Source organism: Excalfactoria chinensis, chromosome 15 (genome assembly GCF_039878825.1).
Source record: "Excalfactoria chinensis isolate bCotChi1 chromosome 15, bCotChi1.hap2, whole genome shotgun sequence".
NCBI classification, from domain to species: domain Eukaryota; kingdom Metazoa; phylum Chordata; class Aves; order Galliformes; family Phasianidae; genus Excalfactoria; species Excalfactoria chinensis.
Genome location: NC_092839.1, coordinates 9405111 through 9422558, shown reverse-complemented (window position 1 = coordinate 9422558; position 17448 = coordinate 9405111). Strand labels below are relative to the sequence as shown.

The following is a 17448-nucleotide window of genomic DNA, read 5'->3' as shown; positions in this document are numbered from 1 at the left end:
TTGCGGGTGTGGGCTGAGCACTGTGAGCTCGGGCCAGACTATGAGATTGGGGCCGTGCCCGCGTCCAGCTCCTGGACACAGCAGGATCTGTATGGAGGTGGCCCCACCTGCATCCATCCCACTGTGGGGCAGAGGGCTGGCACCGACTCTGCTCTATCCCCGGCCCTGCTCCAGCTCTGCCGCATCCCTCGTGGCCGCTGCGCTGGTACCGGGTGCTGCGGGGCTGCTCGGAGCACAGGTTCTGTGTGCTCCCTGCCTGCTCCCACCCTTATGGCCTGAGCCATCCCCATCCCCACAATGCTTCCCCCTGCATTCCCACGGCTGTGCAGCCACCGTTCCCACACCCGTCGATGTCCCACCCACTCCATCTCAGCGCTCCCTGCTCGCGCTTCTTTCCTTTGCCTTTGGGGCAGCCCGGGATGAGCCCCGCTGCACGGGCAGCCCGTGCGCTCCCCACCACCTCGGACCCACGCTTGACACTCAGCTCCGCCTGTAAATGCTGCAGCATTGCCCCGTGATCGCTTCGTTGGACGCTCTTGTGCAGTGCCGGGCTCCTCTCCTGCAGCGATGCCGGTGCCGCGATGTGGGGATGCAAAAGCGGGCCGGGACCCACACCCCGGCGCTTGGCACAGGACCGGTGCTGCGGCCGCTCCTCCCCGCCGGAGGAAGCCGGACTTGGCCCCGCGCTGCTGCTCGCCGGGAGGGCTGCACAGGAAGGGAGGAAGCGCCGAGCTCTCTTCCAGGAGCATCCATCCCCAGCTGGGAGCCGGCAAGCGAAGAAGGAGCCTTTGTGTTGCTGCTCACCCTTGCCCTCCGCTCTGCCAGCGGGGGAGCAGCACGGCCGCTCCTTCACACGTCCCCGCCAGATAAAGGCGTCCTAATGCAGAGCAGCTGGCCGCGCTCCCCCCGCAACGGAGGATTGCTTCAGCTCTGACCACCAACACACAGGAACTGCCGCCCGCCAGCGTCCCCCCCGCCGCCACCATGGCCGTGTTGGGGCTGCGGGTGCTGCTCCCCTTCCCACCCAACCCTCGTCCCCTCCATCACCCTCATGATGAGCCTCAGTTGTGCAGCACTGGCACCGCGCTCCCCATCCCTGCAGCTTTGGGTTTTGCCGTGGGGTGAGGGCTGTGACGCAGGAGAGCCCACACCGGCGCGTTTGGCTTCTTGTAAATAAATGTACAGGTCTGAGAGCAGCCCCACGGCCAATGCTTTGCCCAAGCAAAGGCTCCTGCAGTCCCACTGCTCCCCACCTCACACCTGTGGGATTCCGCACCCTCCGTCCATAGCCGGCCCTGAAGCGGTTAAGGCAGAGCAGGCAGGGTTGCTGCTGGGCCCAGGGCGTCCCTCCCAGCCCGCTTCCTGCCGGCAGCCTTTGACCAGTTCCTGCCGGTGACCACCCTGCGGTCCTGGAGAACAGCGCGGCCCCATCTGGTTTGAGTTACGCTCCGCGGTGGTGACGTCTCCTTCCTGTCTGGGCCCCAGGAGCCGTGCATTGCCCTGGGCCACGGGGGCTGCAGGGTGAGCTGCAGGGCAGCCCCGGGTGCCCACGAGTGCTGTGGGTGCCAGTTCTCAGCCGCAGCAGCATGGGGGTGGCACAGAGCCTGCCTACCGTGGTAGCACCCGGAGATGAGCACAGCCAGGCCGTGGCTGCCCCAGAGCAGGATGATGCGGGGTGGACAGACTCAGCGTGAAGTGATGGAGACCCCCACCCTGCAGCCTTCCTAGGCACGTGGGTCATCGTCACACCACAGCAATGGAGAGGGTCCTAATCTGGTGTGCTCTCATTGCAGTCAGCATCCGTGAGTCTCCCCTCCTGTGGGGGTCTCTTGGTGCTGTGACCCCTTTGGTAGCCCCGGAGGGGAAGGAGAGTGAGCAGGGCGATGCAGCAGCACATGGCAATGCAGCAGCACATGGTGATGCAGCACTGCCCAGAGCTAGGGGTCTGTGCTCCCACGCCAGCACCCGCTGCAGTGTGGTCCCAGCCATGAGTGGGCCGGGGCCAGGCCACCCAGTGAGCCGGCAGTGAGCGGGGGGAGGAAGGGCAGGGAGAGAAAAGGGCCACGGCCAGAGCTCTGCCCCATCCCATCCCAGTGGGGAACAGCGATGCTGAGGGTGCAGCCTTCATCGCTGAGTCTGGATCACCCTCAGGGCCATGCTCCCACACAGCCCTGCTGCTTCCTTCCTGCACGGGGGCACCCATCCCTCTGCATGCCAGCGGAACACCAAGCAGGCTGGCTGCATCGGGGATGAGGTTTCCATGCCGGGGTCTGTGCTGTGGGGCAGCGATGGGTTGGGTTCCTTACTGCTCCCCGGGCTGGTGCTGCGTTCCCAGGCACAGCCCAGCGGGCGGCTGGGCTGCGTGGTGTGGGAACCAGACGGCCCCTGGGCACGGCTCCGCGGCTCTCGCTTCCTCTCGCGCCCCCGGGGACCATGTGAAGGAGGGGGCTGAGGTCAGCCCTGCTCGCTGTAGACGGCTCCGGAGACGCCAGCATGATCTAGGCACTCAAATATTGTTTTCCACAGGGGAGGGAAGGGGAAAAAAAACAACAAAAAGAAGGGAGAAAAGCAAAGCCTGCAGCCCAGAGAGCATTGCTGCTGCACTGGTGATGAGCAGAGGCCCCTCCTGCCCTGCCTGGGGTTGGGACACAGCCATGGCCTGGCAGTGGCTGCTGGGGTTGATAACGGGTGACGCAGCGGCGCTGCTCTGGTCCCTGAGTGACGCCAGGGCTGGCCCTCGCTGGGACCCTGGGGCCTGGCTGAGCTGCGTCTGGCTGCCTTGGAGGGCCAGGGAGCTTTGCCATACACCCATCCCCAAAACATCATAGAGTCCTTCCATCAGCTTCCCCCCCTGTACAAACCATGGACACCGTCTGTACCCCACAGGTGCAATCCCTGTGCACCTGCATCCCACAGCCTTGGGGGGCCTCTTTGGGGGCCCCTTCCCAGGGACACAGGATGGAAGTACAGGCACAGGTCCTCACTTTGCCAGCCCTGCTCTAGGTTGCTAAGTGGACTCTATGGAGATGCTGCCCCAGTGCGTGGGAAGGGGCTGGCAGCCTGGGACAGCACCCCACCCCAGCTGCACCTCATCCCAGCCCAGCCCAGCCCGTGCCCAGCCCGGCAGTGGTGACTCAGGCGATGCTCCTCACCGGCAGCCGCCCCGGAATGATTCAGGTCTGAGGAATCTTGCTGTTCCCATCGCAGCTGTAGCCATGCCTGCAGGCAGCCCTGGCACAGCCCAGCTCTGTAGGGTGCTGTGAGGACCTGGCAGGGAGACGGTCCCATGCAGGGAGAGCCGCATCTCCCCCTACACCCCATCCCATGGAGCGCTCCCCCCCTGTCTCTCTCTGAGGCCAGCACCACTCGTACCATGCACAGCACATGGGGCAAACCAGGCATGTGTGAGCAGTGCAGGGTGTGGGGAGTGCAGGGTTTGCTCCAGGGTGCAGCACATCCCCCAGCCCCTCATAGAGAGGGTTCCCTCCTGTCACTCCGGGTAGGAGCTGCATTAGGAAGGGGCTCCATCCCCATCACCTCTGGGGATACCGGACCATCCAGCCCATGGACACCAGGGTCCTCATGGAGGAGAGCCACAGTGGGCGGCCACAGAGACATGTGTCCCAGCAGCAATCTGGGTGGGAACAGAGTGGCCCCGATGCACCCTGCCTGCTTCCCACCCCCAGCGGGTCGCAGAGACACAGAGGCAGCATGAGCGAATGCGCTTTATTCCACAGTACCTGCATGGTACCAGGGTGGGGGGGAGATGTCAGTCCATCACTCGAAGAAGAACATTCCGGGCGTCCGGTACAGGCAGTGGGGCAGCCCCAGGGGGTAACCACCACCTCCCTGCAGCGGGATCGTCCCCCCTGTGCTCCACGGCTCCTTCTGCTCTCCCACCCCAAAAGGTGGCTGGCGGGGGGCAGGGGGGGTGGTGGTGGCAGCAGTGGGGGCCGCAGCCAGGAGATGCTCCAGCGCTGCACCGCATGGCCGCTCATTCACACAGAAGCTCAGCGCCTGCACCCGGCACTGGTAGCTGCCCCCCAGTGCCTCGGGCCCCCCACGGCCAAAGGAGCCAAACACGGGCAGGGGGGGCTGCTTGTAGCCATCGCCGTCGAGGAAGCAAGATGGAGGGGGCTTGCCCGTGCCCAGCAGGGTGCTGGGAAAGATGGGGGGCACCTGCCCAAAGGGTTGGCCCAGCCCCATGGAGGGGGTCGCCGGCTCTTTGCCCTCTACATCACCCGGGGGGGATGCAGTGGGGTCCGGGGAGCGCTGCGCAGGGTGGCCAGGCTCTGTGGGCAGTGGGTACTGACCTGGCCGGGGCAGTGGCAGTGCAGCCGGGGGTCCCCCGAAGGCAGTCTGCTTGGGCTGGGGGGGGACGGGCGGGCGGCTCTCCGTCGGGACCCCGAGTTGCTCCTTGGTGAAGAATGGCACTTTGGGCCGCGGGTGAGCACAGAGCTGCCCGGCACAGCCCGGCCCCCCAGTACCCTCTGCCCTCTGCTCTGCTGTCGGCAGCGCAAAGCCGCTCTCCTCTTTCCCCTCCTCTGGCAGCAGTGCCCGTGAGCGGGTTCTGGGGGTCTTCCTGCGTCCCTCGTCCCCCTCCCCGTCCTGCAGGGCCCTTTTCCTGGTGAAGCGGCGGCGGCGCCGGAGGAAGCTGCCGTTCTCAAACATGTTGTAGCAGTCGGGATCCAGCGTCCAGTAGTTGCCCTTGCCCGGCTTCTTGTCGTCGCGCGGCACTTTGACGAAGCACTCGTTGAGCGACAGGTTGTGGCGGATGGAGTTCTGCCAGCCCTGCTTGTTGTCACGGTAGAAGGTGAAGCGGCCCATGATGTAGCGGTAGATGCCGCTGAGGGTGATGCGCTTCTCGGGAGTGCTCTGGATGGCCATGGTGATGAGGGCGATGTAGCTGTAGGGCGGCTTGGTGGCCTCCGCAGGCGGCGAGGGGCCGGGATAGGGGCTGTCCGGGGCCGTCCGGCCGCGCAAAGCTGCGGAGCCGACCGGGAGCTCCGGCTGCATCCTGCCGTCCTCGCTCTGCTTGCCCGGCTCCGGCCGAGCCCATTAAAACGCCCCAACGGTGTGGGGGCGGCGGGCCCCTCCTCTATGGTGCCGTAGGGCCGCCCAGGGCGGAGCGGGGCCCCATCGTCCAGTGCTGGTCCCTGCGGCCGGACGCGCAGCCGGGGCCGGCCCCGGGGCTGGGAGCCAGCGGGCTCGGGTTGGCACTGCTGTGGGGCTGTGATGGGTACCGGGGGTTCCCGGGGCACGGGGCTCATCCCGCCCGCTCGCAGCACCCAGCCCCGGGTGGTGGGGATGTGGAGTGCAGCAGTGCTGTGGGGTGAGAGGATGCGGTGTGGGGATGGGGCTTCCCGGGTAACCCCATCCCTGGGGTGGTTTGGGATCCCTGCACCGAGCCGTGTCCTGCTCTGTGCCATGTCCCCACTCTGAGCCAGGTCCCCGTGCCATGCTGGGTGCACACACTGAGCCCAGTTACCTGGGCACATCAGCTCTGCTCTGCAGCACAACCCCACCCCCGCCGGGACCCCCCTCACCCAGCACTGGGGGAAACCGATGTATGGGCAGCAAGTGCTTTTGGGACGTGGTGCCCGGCTGTGAGGGCAGCTCCTGGGCACCTCGCTGCCAAAGAGCTGGGAAGCAGAGGTCAGGATGGGGCTCAGTGCAGCAGGAGCTGCGTGGCTCCAAGCGGAGTGCTCAGCTCCTGATGTCCCTGCAGTGCTGGGCTCTGCCTCACTCAGCTCCCCCGCAGCCTGTACCGCAGCGCAGCCCCAGCCCCGACGCCGCAGGCGGCAGTACCGAAACACAACCTTTATTTCTACAGCTCACAAACAGCAAGTCCCTACAGCGCGAGGCGCCGGGACAGAGCTGGCTGTCCCCTGCTGGGCACAGCTGCACCCAGCAGCTTCCGCTGGGCTCCTGGAGAATAATACAGCGCCCCATGCAGTGCCCCACTCCAGCCAGCATCCGTCCGCATCCGTCCCTGCTGAACGTGCTGTGGCTTTGTGGATTTGCCACTGGGTGGCCGCGTGTCCCCAGGCTTCGTGTCCCCTCGGCTGCCCGGCTCAGGGCTGGCAGAGCTGCTGCAGGACGTGGGCGATGCGCCCAGGGGCAGTGGGTGCACAGGGCTGGGGGCAGCCCCGCAGCAGTGCAGGACCCAGGCGCTGGGCATGGTGGAACAGCTCTCGTGCAAACACCGGCTCCACCTGTGGGGCACGGAGCTGCTGGGAGGACGGGGTCCGTGCCTGGCACTGAGGGTCCCCATCGCCCCACTGATGGGCACGAGGATTAGCAGCCCTGTGTGTACTCACGTGGGCCATGATGAGCTTCTGGAGGTGGTGTCCGGTGCTGGTGGGGTACTCCTCACCGAAGCACAGGTGGATTTGGTACCGTGGAGCTGGCTGCCCGTGGCTCAGGTACCTGCGCAGCTCTGCAACACCGCACAGGGATGGGACTTGTCCCTGTAGCCCCATAGCTGTCCCCCAGCGGATGGGCCCCATGATGGGGATGGGACCCTGGGGCTGACAGGCACTTACCCTCCAGGAACTGCTGTGTGTCCAGCAGCTTGTAGGTCTTCTCCCGCTCCAGCTTGTTGGGCCAGTCCCGGTGTGGGGCCAGCGGCCCATTCCAGTACACCCTGCCCTGGCACTGCCGCTTCATGAAGACCCCCTCGGGGGCCACCCACAGCAGCACCCCACGCTCCAGGTGGGGCAGCAGCCTCTCCAGAACCTCGGTGACAGCGACTGTCCACCCACTGCTTCCCAGTGCACGTGGTGAGGGGAACTCGATCAGCTCCATGCAGGAGGGGCCGTAGGGGCCCTCAGTGCGCGAGGCGATGCGGCAGCCCTCGGCCGTGCGGGTGGTGAGCTCCTTCACCAGCACGTCGCAGTAGTACAGGCGGATGTGCAGCCAGCAGTCTGCAGGATGGGGGGGGTCAGTGTGGGGCTGGGGGGCTTGGGGGGCTGCAGACCGGCTGGCACAGCTCCTACCTGAGTGGTTGACATCCTCGGCAGGGAGGAAGGACGGGGCCCTGGGAAGCAGGTGGCTGTGGGTCGGGCTCCAGCCATAGAAGATTCCCCGCACGTGGTATCCTGGGTTGGGGTGGAGGTGGTGTGGGTACCAGGAGAGCAGAGTGGCTCCTGCAGAGCAGTGATTGTACCCGTACTCAGTCCTACTCTGCACCCACCCATCACCAGGGCCCTTCTCTCACCTCGCTCTGCCGGATGGGCAGTTAGCAGGGGTAACGTGGGTGTGTGGCACGTTCCTGCTGTGCCTCGGTGGCTCTCCTCGGCCACGTGGCCCTGGGGACAAGAGTAGCCACAGTGAGGGCAAAGAAGGATCCTGAGCCAGCTCCTGCTACTGCTCAACCCCCGGGTATGGGGAACCAGGATGGATGCTGGATGCGGGCAGTGGGATAGGCCATAGGATAGCCATAGGAAGAGGGGATTTGGGATCCCAGCTCCACACATGCCCCCCACTGGAGGATGGCTCACCTGTGGGTCCTTACTGATTGTGGGCTGCATTCTGCTCTCCTTCTCATCCTTCTCTGCAGGGAGCAGGAAACAAAACACTGAGACCCAAAAGCAGCATGGGGAAAACCAGCCCAGTCCTGACCCCATCACAGCACTTTGCCTGAGCACAGCCCAGAGCTCTGCAGAGGATGAGGAGCGGGGAGGAAGAGGACAGAGCGGTGATGCCCATAGAATGTGGGACATGGGGAAACGGCACAACAGCCTGGCAGGGGGTACCTGCATCCCGGGTGCCGTCGCACACGATCTGGTACACCTTGTAGGGCTCTGAGATGTCCAGCTGGCTCCGCTCGGGCACCTCCTGGAAGTCGGTGCTTTTGTTGAGGGCGCAGCGCAGCCGTGTCTTCCAGGTGGATGGGTCAGCCTTGTCCGTGCCCTCGTGGTATTTGCCCTTGTAGACGGCCCAAGCCTGCGGGAGGAGCGGGGGCTGCGCTGGGCACGGGGATGGGAGGAGCCCGTGCGGTGGGTGGGAGCCTGGAGCTGGGGGCTGGAGGGGATTTGGGTTCGAGGGGGCACAGAGCCGGTGCGGAGAGGATCGGGGGGGATAGGTTAGGGGACTGGGCATCGGGGTCTGTGGGAGGGAATGGGGCTGAGCAGCGGGGTCCGGGGATGCGCACGGTGTCGGTGCAGCGCGGACCCTCGGGGGGCGCACGGGGTGAGCGCAGCGCGGAGCGGAGGCGCACGAGGTCGGTGCCGAAGGGATGGGGGGAGGCGGGAGTGGGCAGCGGGGACCGGGGGGGGCGCAGAGACGGTGCTGCGGGGATTAGGGGGGTACAAGGAACCGGCGCGGCGCGGATCCGAGGGAAGCACGGGGCGGTGCAACGGGGATGTAGGGGGAGTGAGTGCGGGAGGCCGGCGGGGGAGCTCCGGGGGGGGCTCTGGGAGAGGCCGTACCTTGAAGAGAGCGGCGTCCTGCTGCTGCCGGTAGTCCTGCTTGGCCGCGTGCTTCCAGGGGATGCGGAAGAGCGTCCGCTCGCGGTTCTCCCAGCGCAGCCCCGGGTAGCGGCCGCTGTCGATCTGCGCGATCAGCCACTCCTTCAGCCGCATGGGAGACCCCGGCTCCGCCATCCCGACTCCGGCCCGTCCCGGCCTCGTCGCCCTCGGGAACGTGCGGCGGCCCTGAAAGCGAAAGCGTGGCGGGACCCGGCCTTTCACTTTCCCTTTCCTGACGCCGCTTTCGGTTCGTTGCCGCCTCGGGATCCCGGCCCGAGGGGAGGGCGCAGCACACCAGGAGCGGTGCCGGAGCGCCGGGACACGCCGGGACACCTCGCTCCCCGCAGTGCCCTGAGGCTGGGCTTGTGCTCGTTACACTTCCCTGTCCTTAAGAAGCCGTTCTCCCCTTTTCTCCCTGTTCTGGTAGCTGGGTACATTCCTTTTTCCCCCTGCAGGCTCCCACACTGCCCAAGAACGGACTCGGTCTCTTCTCCAGCGATAGGATGAGAGGTGATGGCCTCACACTGCATCAGGGTCAGGTTGGATATTAGGAAACATTTATTGTCAGAAAGTGATAATGCAGTGGCACAGCTGCCCAGGGAGCCGTGGGGTCACCATCCCTGGAGGCGTCCCAGAGCCATTGAGATGTGGCACTGAGGGATGTGGGCAGTGGGCACGGTGGGGTGGGCTGGGGATGGATTTGTGGGTCGTGGTCTTTTCCAACCTACACAATGCCATGGAGCCAGGCTGGTGCGAGCTGTTGCAAGCAGTGATGATGGCTCTACCAATTCTTTCCTCCACTGCACCGTGCACTGTGTCTGGGGGGCTGATGCTGCAGCTCCATCCCCGCCCCATTGGGTTTCATTTCCAGTTCTGAGTAAGAGTAAGTTACCTCTGGGCTGCAGACGATGCTTCCAGCATCAGGGCTGATCTGAGCTGGAAATCCTCAAAATGAATAAGCGGTGACACAGTGCCAGGATCTGGCCTTCCCCTCCCTGGGGTTTCCCACAGGGTGTGGGGATGGGGCACAGCCACGTGGCGCAGGGCACAGCCAGGTGCCAGCACTGCATAGAGCAGTTTGGGGTCAGGGGACAGGAGCCTGCTGGCCCTGGCAGCATACAGCCATTCTGCCTGGGCCAGGCCAACGTTTTGGGGTCACTGGGAAGGGACGCAGAGCACAGGAAGCTGCCGTGGCCTCCCCACCACAAACAGGGGATTTCCAGCAGCGGCTCAGATGTGAGCTGAGCACCAGCCCTGTTCCAGTCCTTACAGGGTAGTGGGGCAGGGACAGCACGTGGCCCCCTCCTCACCCCTCACTGCTGTGATCCAGGTGCTTTATTCCATGAAAAGAGGCCAGGGGTTTTGCAGAGGAGGATTCACATCACTCCTTTGTGCAGTGAGATGGTTCCAAGGGGCTGCTGCCATCTTGGTGGCTTGTACAAATAGGTTCCAAGTCCTCAGACTAATCTTAGCTCATCAGGCAGATCCAGCCTGGCCATATCAGCCCTTGTCAGCTGGGGAATTCTCCACTCCTCACAGAGGTGGTGACGTGCAGTTCCAGGGGATGCAATTAACATTCCAGCAGGGAAGATGCTCAGCAGTCTGTTCCACTACTGTGCCTCTCACTGCACAGGGAAGGTGAAGCCGCTTAAGCCTTCCTCTTTTAATGCTGAAATGCCTTTCCAAAAGGAGTCAAACATTAACTCACATCTAACGCTGCCCTTGCCTGTATTTTTCCAGTTGTGCAAACCGGATCTGCCAAAATCAATGTTTTGCAGTGCTGCAGACCTGGACCTGGAGGTGCTGCTGCTCTGCACGTGGCCTTGGTGTGGGTTTATTGCATGGACCAGGAAATCCTGACTGTAAATGCAGCATGTCTGGGTGTGGGGATGCTGGGCAGTGCTGGGCCCCGACATCTCCTGACTGTGGGGTGAGGAAGCAGGGAAGCAGTGGGGCAGGGGACTGCAGAAGCAGTGTGGGGTGGTGCTAAGTTACTGTAATGAAAGTGAATGGGAGGTTGAGGGTGCCCAAAAGTGCGGCAAAGCTCCCATGCCAGGTACCCCACGTGGCTGCATGTACCCCCATGCAGCACCTGCAAGTGTAAAGGGGCCTCGTGGACCACCCAGCAGCCAGCACAGGTGATGCTGATGGCCCACCTGGGCAGCCCAGCATCATCCCCACCTGTGGCTGCTACAGTGTCAGGTGTTAATAGCACAGGGCTGAGGAAGAGCAGGATTTGCAGCTCCTGGTGTGGTTCAGCCTTCCTGCAGCTCCCAGCAGGCTCCAGCTCTGTGGTGCAAAGAAGATACAGCACAACAATATCCATGTAAGTACCTGTTTGCTCCTGCCCAGCTTCATAGCCCTGTTCCCTACAGAAGCAGCAGGGCTCTGGTGAGCAACCTGTGCCCCGCAACCTGGAGACATGGGGAGCTTCTGTGGGTGCTGCTCACATAACTCCAAACTGCATTTGTGGGGCTGTAGCTGCCCCCAGGCCTCCAACAGCAACGCAGGCTTCTCATCTGGCTGAGAGAAGAGAATCACCCTATGCCAGGAACCTTCTGCCCCAGCTCCTCCTCTGTGGCCCAGGCAGGTCAATCTGCATTAAATGTAAGTTTAAGACTACAAGGACATAGAAAGTATTTAAGCCAAATGGTTTAAGGCTCTGCTTTAGTGAGGTCTGGCAAGGTTAAACATTTATTTCCCACCATTTAAAGATTGTGCCCTGGGATCAGTGGGAATGCGGTGCAATGAACACTGAAAGCTGCAGTGCTTGCTCGAGGCTTGTGCTTGGCTGGCCTGGAACACCAGAACAGCATGATTAGCTGCTAATGCTCCTGTGTGCCCCTGCACTGCAGCCACCTCGGTTCTGGAAGCTTGCTGCTGGTGGTGGGAAAAGTGCCCCGAGGAGTCAGTGAGATCTCCTGCACCTTGTGTGCCCCTGAGGCCCATGCAGCTGCTGCTGAAGTGCTAAAGCTGCTGTCAGCATCACCCGGGTGCTGGGAAGCCCTGCCTGTCACTGCCACAGTGAACTGGGAGCTGTGATCTGTGTTTCTGCCAGCTGTCCCCACACACCAGGCACTAAAGGGCTGACCCTGCAGAGTACAGCAGTGTGAATGAATCCCTCCCCCAATAGCTGAAAGCCAGGACAGAAGATGGCACGCTTGAACCCAGAGAGGAGAAGGAGCTGGGCTCGTTGTGGCTCTGCGATGCGGCATTTCTCTGCTGCTGCAGCTCCTTAGTCTTTACCAGGCCATGAGGTGATCTGGGCTGGGATCACTTCAGACAAGCTGGGATGCAGGAGAACGTCCTCTTCACCCGCAGCAGGAAGGGAGCAGTGCTCTTGATGTCCCTGGCTCGTGGTACCAGTCCTTGTCGAGCTCCCTCTGCTCGGGATGCTCTTCCTCTCCCTGCTGGTAGCAGGGCCTTGATTTCTTCCTCATCATTGAAAGGGGACGCCCCATACCTCTGCTTCAGGTGCCTGCGCATCTGGGGAAAGAGGAAGAAGCAGAATAGTATGCCTGCGTCAGAGTGTGAGTCCGAGCTTGCAAGCAGGGGGTGTAGGGAAGGGATCTGATTCACTGTCCTGCATCCCACCTTGCGGGCTGCACTGCCGCTGAACTCCTCCAGCTGCTGCTTGAAGCCAGGGTTGGGGTTGGCAACAGGTCGTACGCTTCTGATGGCCTCCAGCACCTCCTGAGAGCTCATCTCTGTGACAGCCATGACGTAGGCGACGACGATAGTGGTGCTGCGGGAGATCCCAGCCAGGCTGGCAAAGGAAAGAGCACGTTGGCTACCATCTGTAGTGTGCACTCCTGGCTGCTGCCCTGACCCCATGCCTGCCCCTTCTTCCACCCCTGTGCTTCAGCTATTTTGGTTCCTCTTCTCAGAGGACTCACTCTCTGGGAAGCCAAAGCCCTTCCAAGGTCCTCTCGATCAGCATCTATAAATACACCCTGCTCCCCAGGGGAAGTGAAAGCAGCAGCCACTGCCTGGAAGTCTGCCCCAGACTGCTCCCTTCCCACCCACTCCACTGCAGCAAAAAGCTGCCCCTCTCTAGTGGCTCCCCGTCCCCCAAGGGGCTCCTCAAATCCTGCTCAGCTGGGGGCTGCAACTGAGCATGAGGGTGAATCCTGAGTGGGTTCATGGGCACTGGGACCCTGGCAGACATGCACAGCTAAAACAGGGGTTGTGACAGCAGGACCATTTCTGTGCTGGGCTGGGAGAACACGGTGTAACGTGGATAAAGAAGTTTTACCAGTGGACAAGGCAGTTCCCTCCTTGCAGGCGACACTGGTGGATAAAACTGATGCATTCCTTGAAGTGCTTCTTGCTAGCAGGAAAAAGAGAACAAGCAGAATAAGGACTACAGGTGTGGAACCAGATTTTTAGGCTGCAGGTGGTACAGCCCTGAGAGTCTGAGGACAAAGCACTAAAATAAAATGCCTGTTACTTTACAGGCACCATCACTAGCTGATGAGACCCAGGCAGCTCAGTGCCCATTTCCCAGTGAAAGGCTGTAGCCCTCTTTGGCTGATCGCTCTCTGAATACACCACTGCTCTTGGCCAGCTCTGTGCCTTCCCCTGCTCTCTGGGCAGCTCTGCCTGGGTTCTCAGGTGGGATGCTCATTCTTTCCCTGCATCCCGCTATGCTGGCCTCACCGAGTACTCACATGCTGGCCTCAGGTGTGTCTGGCAGAGGAATGCGGAGGTAGGTGATGTCCTGCAAGACATAAAAGGAACAAGAGAAGTTCAGCCACCAGTGTCCTTGCCCCTGTGCTCCCCTTGGGCCTTGTTCCCACAGCACAGCTTTGCTCTGGGATGGGGCCACGCTCCCCTTCAGCAATGCAGCAGGGAGAGCAATGGAGGATGAGAGCCTGAGGGAGAGGCTGGAACATAAGATAAGGTTGGAGAGCTGGAAATCTTCTCATCAACATTCAAGGCCGGGTTATATTCATGAACCAGCACGCTTCCCAGAGAGCAGAGGGGCTGCCTCATTCCTCTGGGACTGGGGAGAGGTGGATGTGCCACGGGATGCTCAGAGCTGGAAGGGGGAGATGCTGCAACATGGAGAGAGCTGCAGAAGCCTGCATGCTGGCATCGGGCAGAGGATCCTACCTGAAGCAAGGGCTGGGGAGACTCATGGATTGACACAATGTGGGTGATCTTGTTCCGGCTTAGCTGCTCCAGGTCTTTGGCATCTAAAGGATAAAACTTGATATTAGCATGTATTTATTTCTCACCCTCCTCTTCCCACAAGCACGTCCGCTGTGCTCCTGCAGACAAACCAGCACACAGAGCTGTGCTCTGGAGGAACAGCTGCACTACACCCCCCGCGTCCATCTACGCACTTGGTAACACAGCAGGCACAGGCAACTATACAAACACTTCTTGGAAACCAGGGAATGCAAACCCAGGGATACCAAAACAGAGACCTACTCCCTCCAAAGGCACTTGACCTTGCTGCTTGGGTGAAAATTCACTTCTGCATGGGAAAACACTCTCTTATGCAAGCAAACAGCTTTGCACTTGCCTCTACTCGTTCACTAGCTTAGGGAGGAAAGAACATGCCCTGTGTTGACATTGCTTCCACACATGCACATGAAGTAAGGGGATCTGTTGCAGCCTGACTGATCAGCTTTATCTTACAGACTGCAGGAGCGGGGCTGCAGCCTTTCACATCAATGCTGTTAGGCATGGCCAGAGGGATCTGCAGGAAACAACAGCCATTCGGAATGCTTTGCGTGCATCCTTCTGCAATTGCATGCATGGAGATCAGGTATACTCATCTTTCTGGGGAAATGACCTACTTTTTACTAACATTCCAGCATCCTCTGGTTGTGATTCTGGTCACTGGTCTCGCACAAAAGTTCTGGGAGCAGAGCCTGCTCATCTTGCTGGCTAAGCAGCTTTGTAGCTGTTTTGTTTTCATGGCATGACCAGCTGATATTGCACAGGATGCTGGAGATGGGTACTAATAATTTCTTCTCTTGTGGTTTTGGGTTTCTAAACTTCACAGTGGTGTAAAACCTTGGCCCAGGAATCTGAAATACAACGTGCTAATGGCATGATGTGAATATTTAATAGCGATGAGCCTCAAGAGCTGTGCTTCATGTTAGAGCCCATGCTGTGTGTGCAGGAGAAGGAGGTGGGGACCTTCTGTCCATGGACTCCTACATCAGCCATCACCTCCTCGAGTCCAGCAGTCAGCACGACAGCAATTAGTGACATGATTGTAAAGGCTTATTATGGCTGGAAAATGCTTTCAGTCAGAGAAAATGCCACTACGAGCTGTCAGAGCTTAATTTAGCAGGCCTTAAATCTCTGTCATCACCCTGAATTTCTTGGTGGAGCAATGCTTTGGTGGCATCTGGCCAGGCCCAGACACCGGCGGTTACTTGCAGTAACCTCTGTGATGGGCCTGGAGCTGAGTCCTCCCCATGTGCTCCCAAACAGTACCAGCCAGAAGCAGCTCCTCCAGCCCTCATTCCCTTTGGATGCTGAGGAGTGAGGAGTGTTTTTGTGGCAGGCTGCTGCCAGCCAGGCTGCCCCGCCACTTTCAAGACATTTCCTTGGCAATTGGTGCCAGTGTTTTTGAATGCTCTCAGCACTTCCAGCCAGGATTGAGCCATCAAATGAGCTGTTGGGAAGGCAGAAGCTCTGATAAATGCTGTTTTTTCACAGCAGATGCCAGTCCTTAGTCATGAATGACTGACAGTGAAAATCCATTATAGCAGTGAATTGGTGTTAGAACGTGACTCGGCCTGTGGGAGCAACATCCAAGTGTGTACAGCCCCATTCTGCCTGACTGCTAAAACGTGGGGGAGCTGAGGCTTTTGGGAGGGCTTTTGGTCTCAAACAGTGATGTCCCTGCTCTCCTTGGTGTCACAGCAGAGGTACATCTGCTGGGGCCTTTCCTAACAAGGTTGTGGCCCTGCTCAGCTCCAGGGTTCCTGAGATCTCAGGGAAGCTGTGATAGAGAGAACAGGATGAAAAGCAGCTTCTATCCATCAGCAGGAATAAACAGCCCCTGAGTCTTCCCAGAGCAGCTGGGACAAGCCCTGGAAAGCCAAGCACAGCCCACCCGGAGCAGCAGAGGTACCAAAGGCATGCAGGTAGGGAGCTTCCTTGGAGCACAAGACCATGAGGTCAGGGAAATTCTGCAGGGGCTTCTCTGCAGCGTGGGGCTCTGCTTACCAATGAAGTTTCCCAAGTAAAGGCCAGGAAGGATCTGCAGGACACAGAGAGAGATGTCAGTCTGTAAGCATTGAACGCATGGCATCATACCTGGTGCATTGGGGTTCCCCTGTCTGCCTTAGCACCAGACAAGATCCAGGATAGCTCTGGCCAGTGCTGGTAGAGCAGGGAGTGCTCAGATGTGATCTCCTACAGCCCAAGTCCTGCTCTGCTCTACAAGGAGTCTGTTTCCAACAGGCCTGGGACCTCTAGACGCTGTATCTTAAATTCATTTGCCTTGAGAAACTTCACTTCTTTTGATGAAAAGGCAATTATTTGACAGTGCCTCCATTAACAGCACTCCAGATTACGGAAATGAGATACCTTGCATCCATTCCTACCTTCAGCTATGTTATATTTTCCCTCCTTCCCATAATGGAAAATTAGGATTAACAGCCTGCGCACACTTGTGTGTGGTTGGGTTCACTTCCAGCTTCTCTGTGCTGCATGTTTGGTGGGCTGTGGTGATTTCTACAGACACGGTAATGCTTGCACTTATTTCACTGCCCACGCTTGGAAGCATTTTTATTGTTCCAACAGCTTTAGGAGGTTGTTTTGCTTTTTTTACTATTCCTAACGTTTTAGATCAGTTTTATATCGACAGGGTGCCTGTAACTTTCAGCAAGTGCACTGAGAATGAGATGGTAAAAGAGCCATTTAGCAAGGCCAGCTCCCAAGGGCAGGACACTGAGCCATGAATAATGGCACATTCCTGTTCCCAGTAACTTTCTGATACGTTCCTCACTGAATAAAATGGGGCACTGCAGCTCCATCTAAAACACTGAAAAACTTTCCCAGATAACGAGTGCCTATAGGTTGCAGGGGATTATTAAAGCAGAAAGAAGATGTCTCTGCTCACCTGTGATCCAGGAAAAGCTCAAACAACCAAAAAATAGAGCCTGTCCCCTCCATCGAGCAATGTTTTGAGCACCGTGCTGAGCACTGCACCAGCAAGCACAGCGTGGCACCATCAGCCTCTGGGTCTAACAGAACTCATTGGCGTGCAATTGGGAGCTTGTGCCTTTCTTTTAAAGGTGTTGGAAAAGTTTCCTGCCTCCTTCAGAGGGGTTTGCTGTGACCTCCTGTCCTCTACTTTGGAGCATGCCCAGCAGTCCTGTTCAAAGCATGCATGCCCCAACAGAAGTGGCTGGAGGTGGCTGTCAGGACGAGCCCTTGCTGCAGCCTCACACAGCGTCCCTGTCTGCTTCTGCTTTTGCTCAGCCTGCAGGTAAACAAGCTTTTCCACCAGCTGTGCCTTGTGCCGGTTTCAGCATCAGCGTGGTGGCTCCCTGGCACACATAATGCTGCTCGGCATCACACAGCAAACAGAGCCCGACCAGCATCTCCCACCTCCAGCGCTGCAAGCCTGTCCTGCAGCACCCAGCTCTGCAGAGCTGCACCCCAGCACTCCCTTTACCTTGCTCATGCCATTTCCCATGGTCTGCAGCACGTGCCCTGGAAGAGGCGGGGAGCAGGTGTCCTTGTCCCCGATGCTACTGTCCTCTCTGTCCCCAGGTGAAGCTGCCGTCCCCACTGCAGAAGCTGCCTGGGAAGGTTTCTGTCATGAAGAGCTCGCTCCTGCAGGACAGCTGCTTGTGACGAGGGGCTCGATTGCAGCACACGGAGCCCAATCCCCCGGCCGCAGCAGGAGGCAGAAGAGACCTCGCCTGTTTCCCCTGCGTCTCCTGCTGAAGCCCTTCCCCAGCACCCGCCTCCCTCGCACCGACTGCTCCTTCTTACCGGG

General features: G+C 60.1%; 2 protein-coding genes across 2 annotated transcripts; both read right to left on the bottom strand.

Annotated features, from left to right (window-relative positions):
* Positions 1-3767: 3767 nt before the first annotated feature.
* FOXS1 (forkhead box S1) lies at positions 3768-5035 on the bottom strand. The gene has a single exon (XM_072350342.1). The coding sequence runs from the start codon at positions 5014-5016 to the stop codon at positions 3778-3780; it is 1239 nt and encodes a 412-aa protein (XP_072206443.1). The 5' UTR covers positions 5017-5035; the 3' UTR covers positions 3768-3777.
* An 886-nt stretch (positions 5036-5921) lies between these two features.
* On the bottom strand, positions 5922-17430 carry DUSP15 (dual specificity phosphatase 15). Its single transcript, XM_072350584.1, is given in 18 exon segments — positions 5922-6215; positions 6321-6439; positions 6546-6926; positions 6999-7100; positions 7220-7310; positions 7503-7555; positions 7758-7947; positions 8433-8786; positions 8789-9041; positions 9043-9065; positions 9067-9091; positions 11749-11957; positions 12066-12237; positions 12727-12801; positions 13142-13191; positions 13587-13669; positions 15666-15699; positions 17122-17430. Coding segments are annotated over 18 exon segments (2376 nt in total). The 5' UTR covers positions 17143-17430; the 3' UTR covers positions 5922-6074.
* Between the last annotated feature and the right edge of the window lie 18 nt (positions 17431-17448).

What these genes read in the sequence shown, in the direction of transcription:
- FOXS1 (XM_072350342.1), bottom strand. Translation starts at nt 5,016, where the DNA reads ATGCAGCCGGAGCTCCCGGTCGGCTCCGCAGCTTTGCGCGGCCGGACG.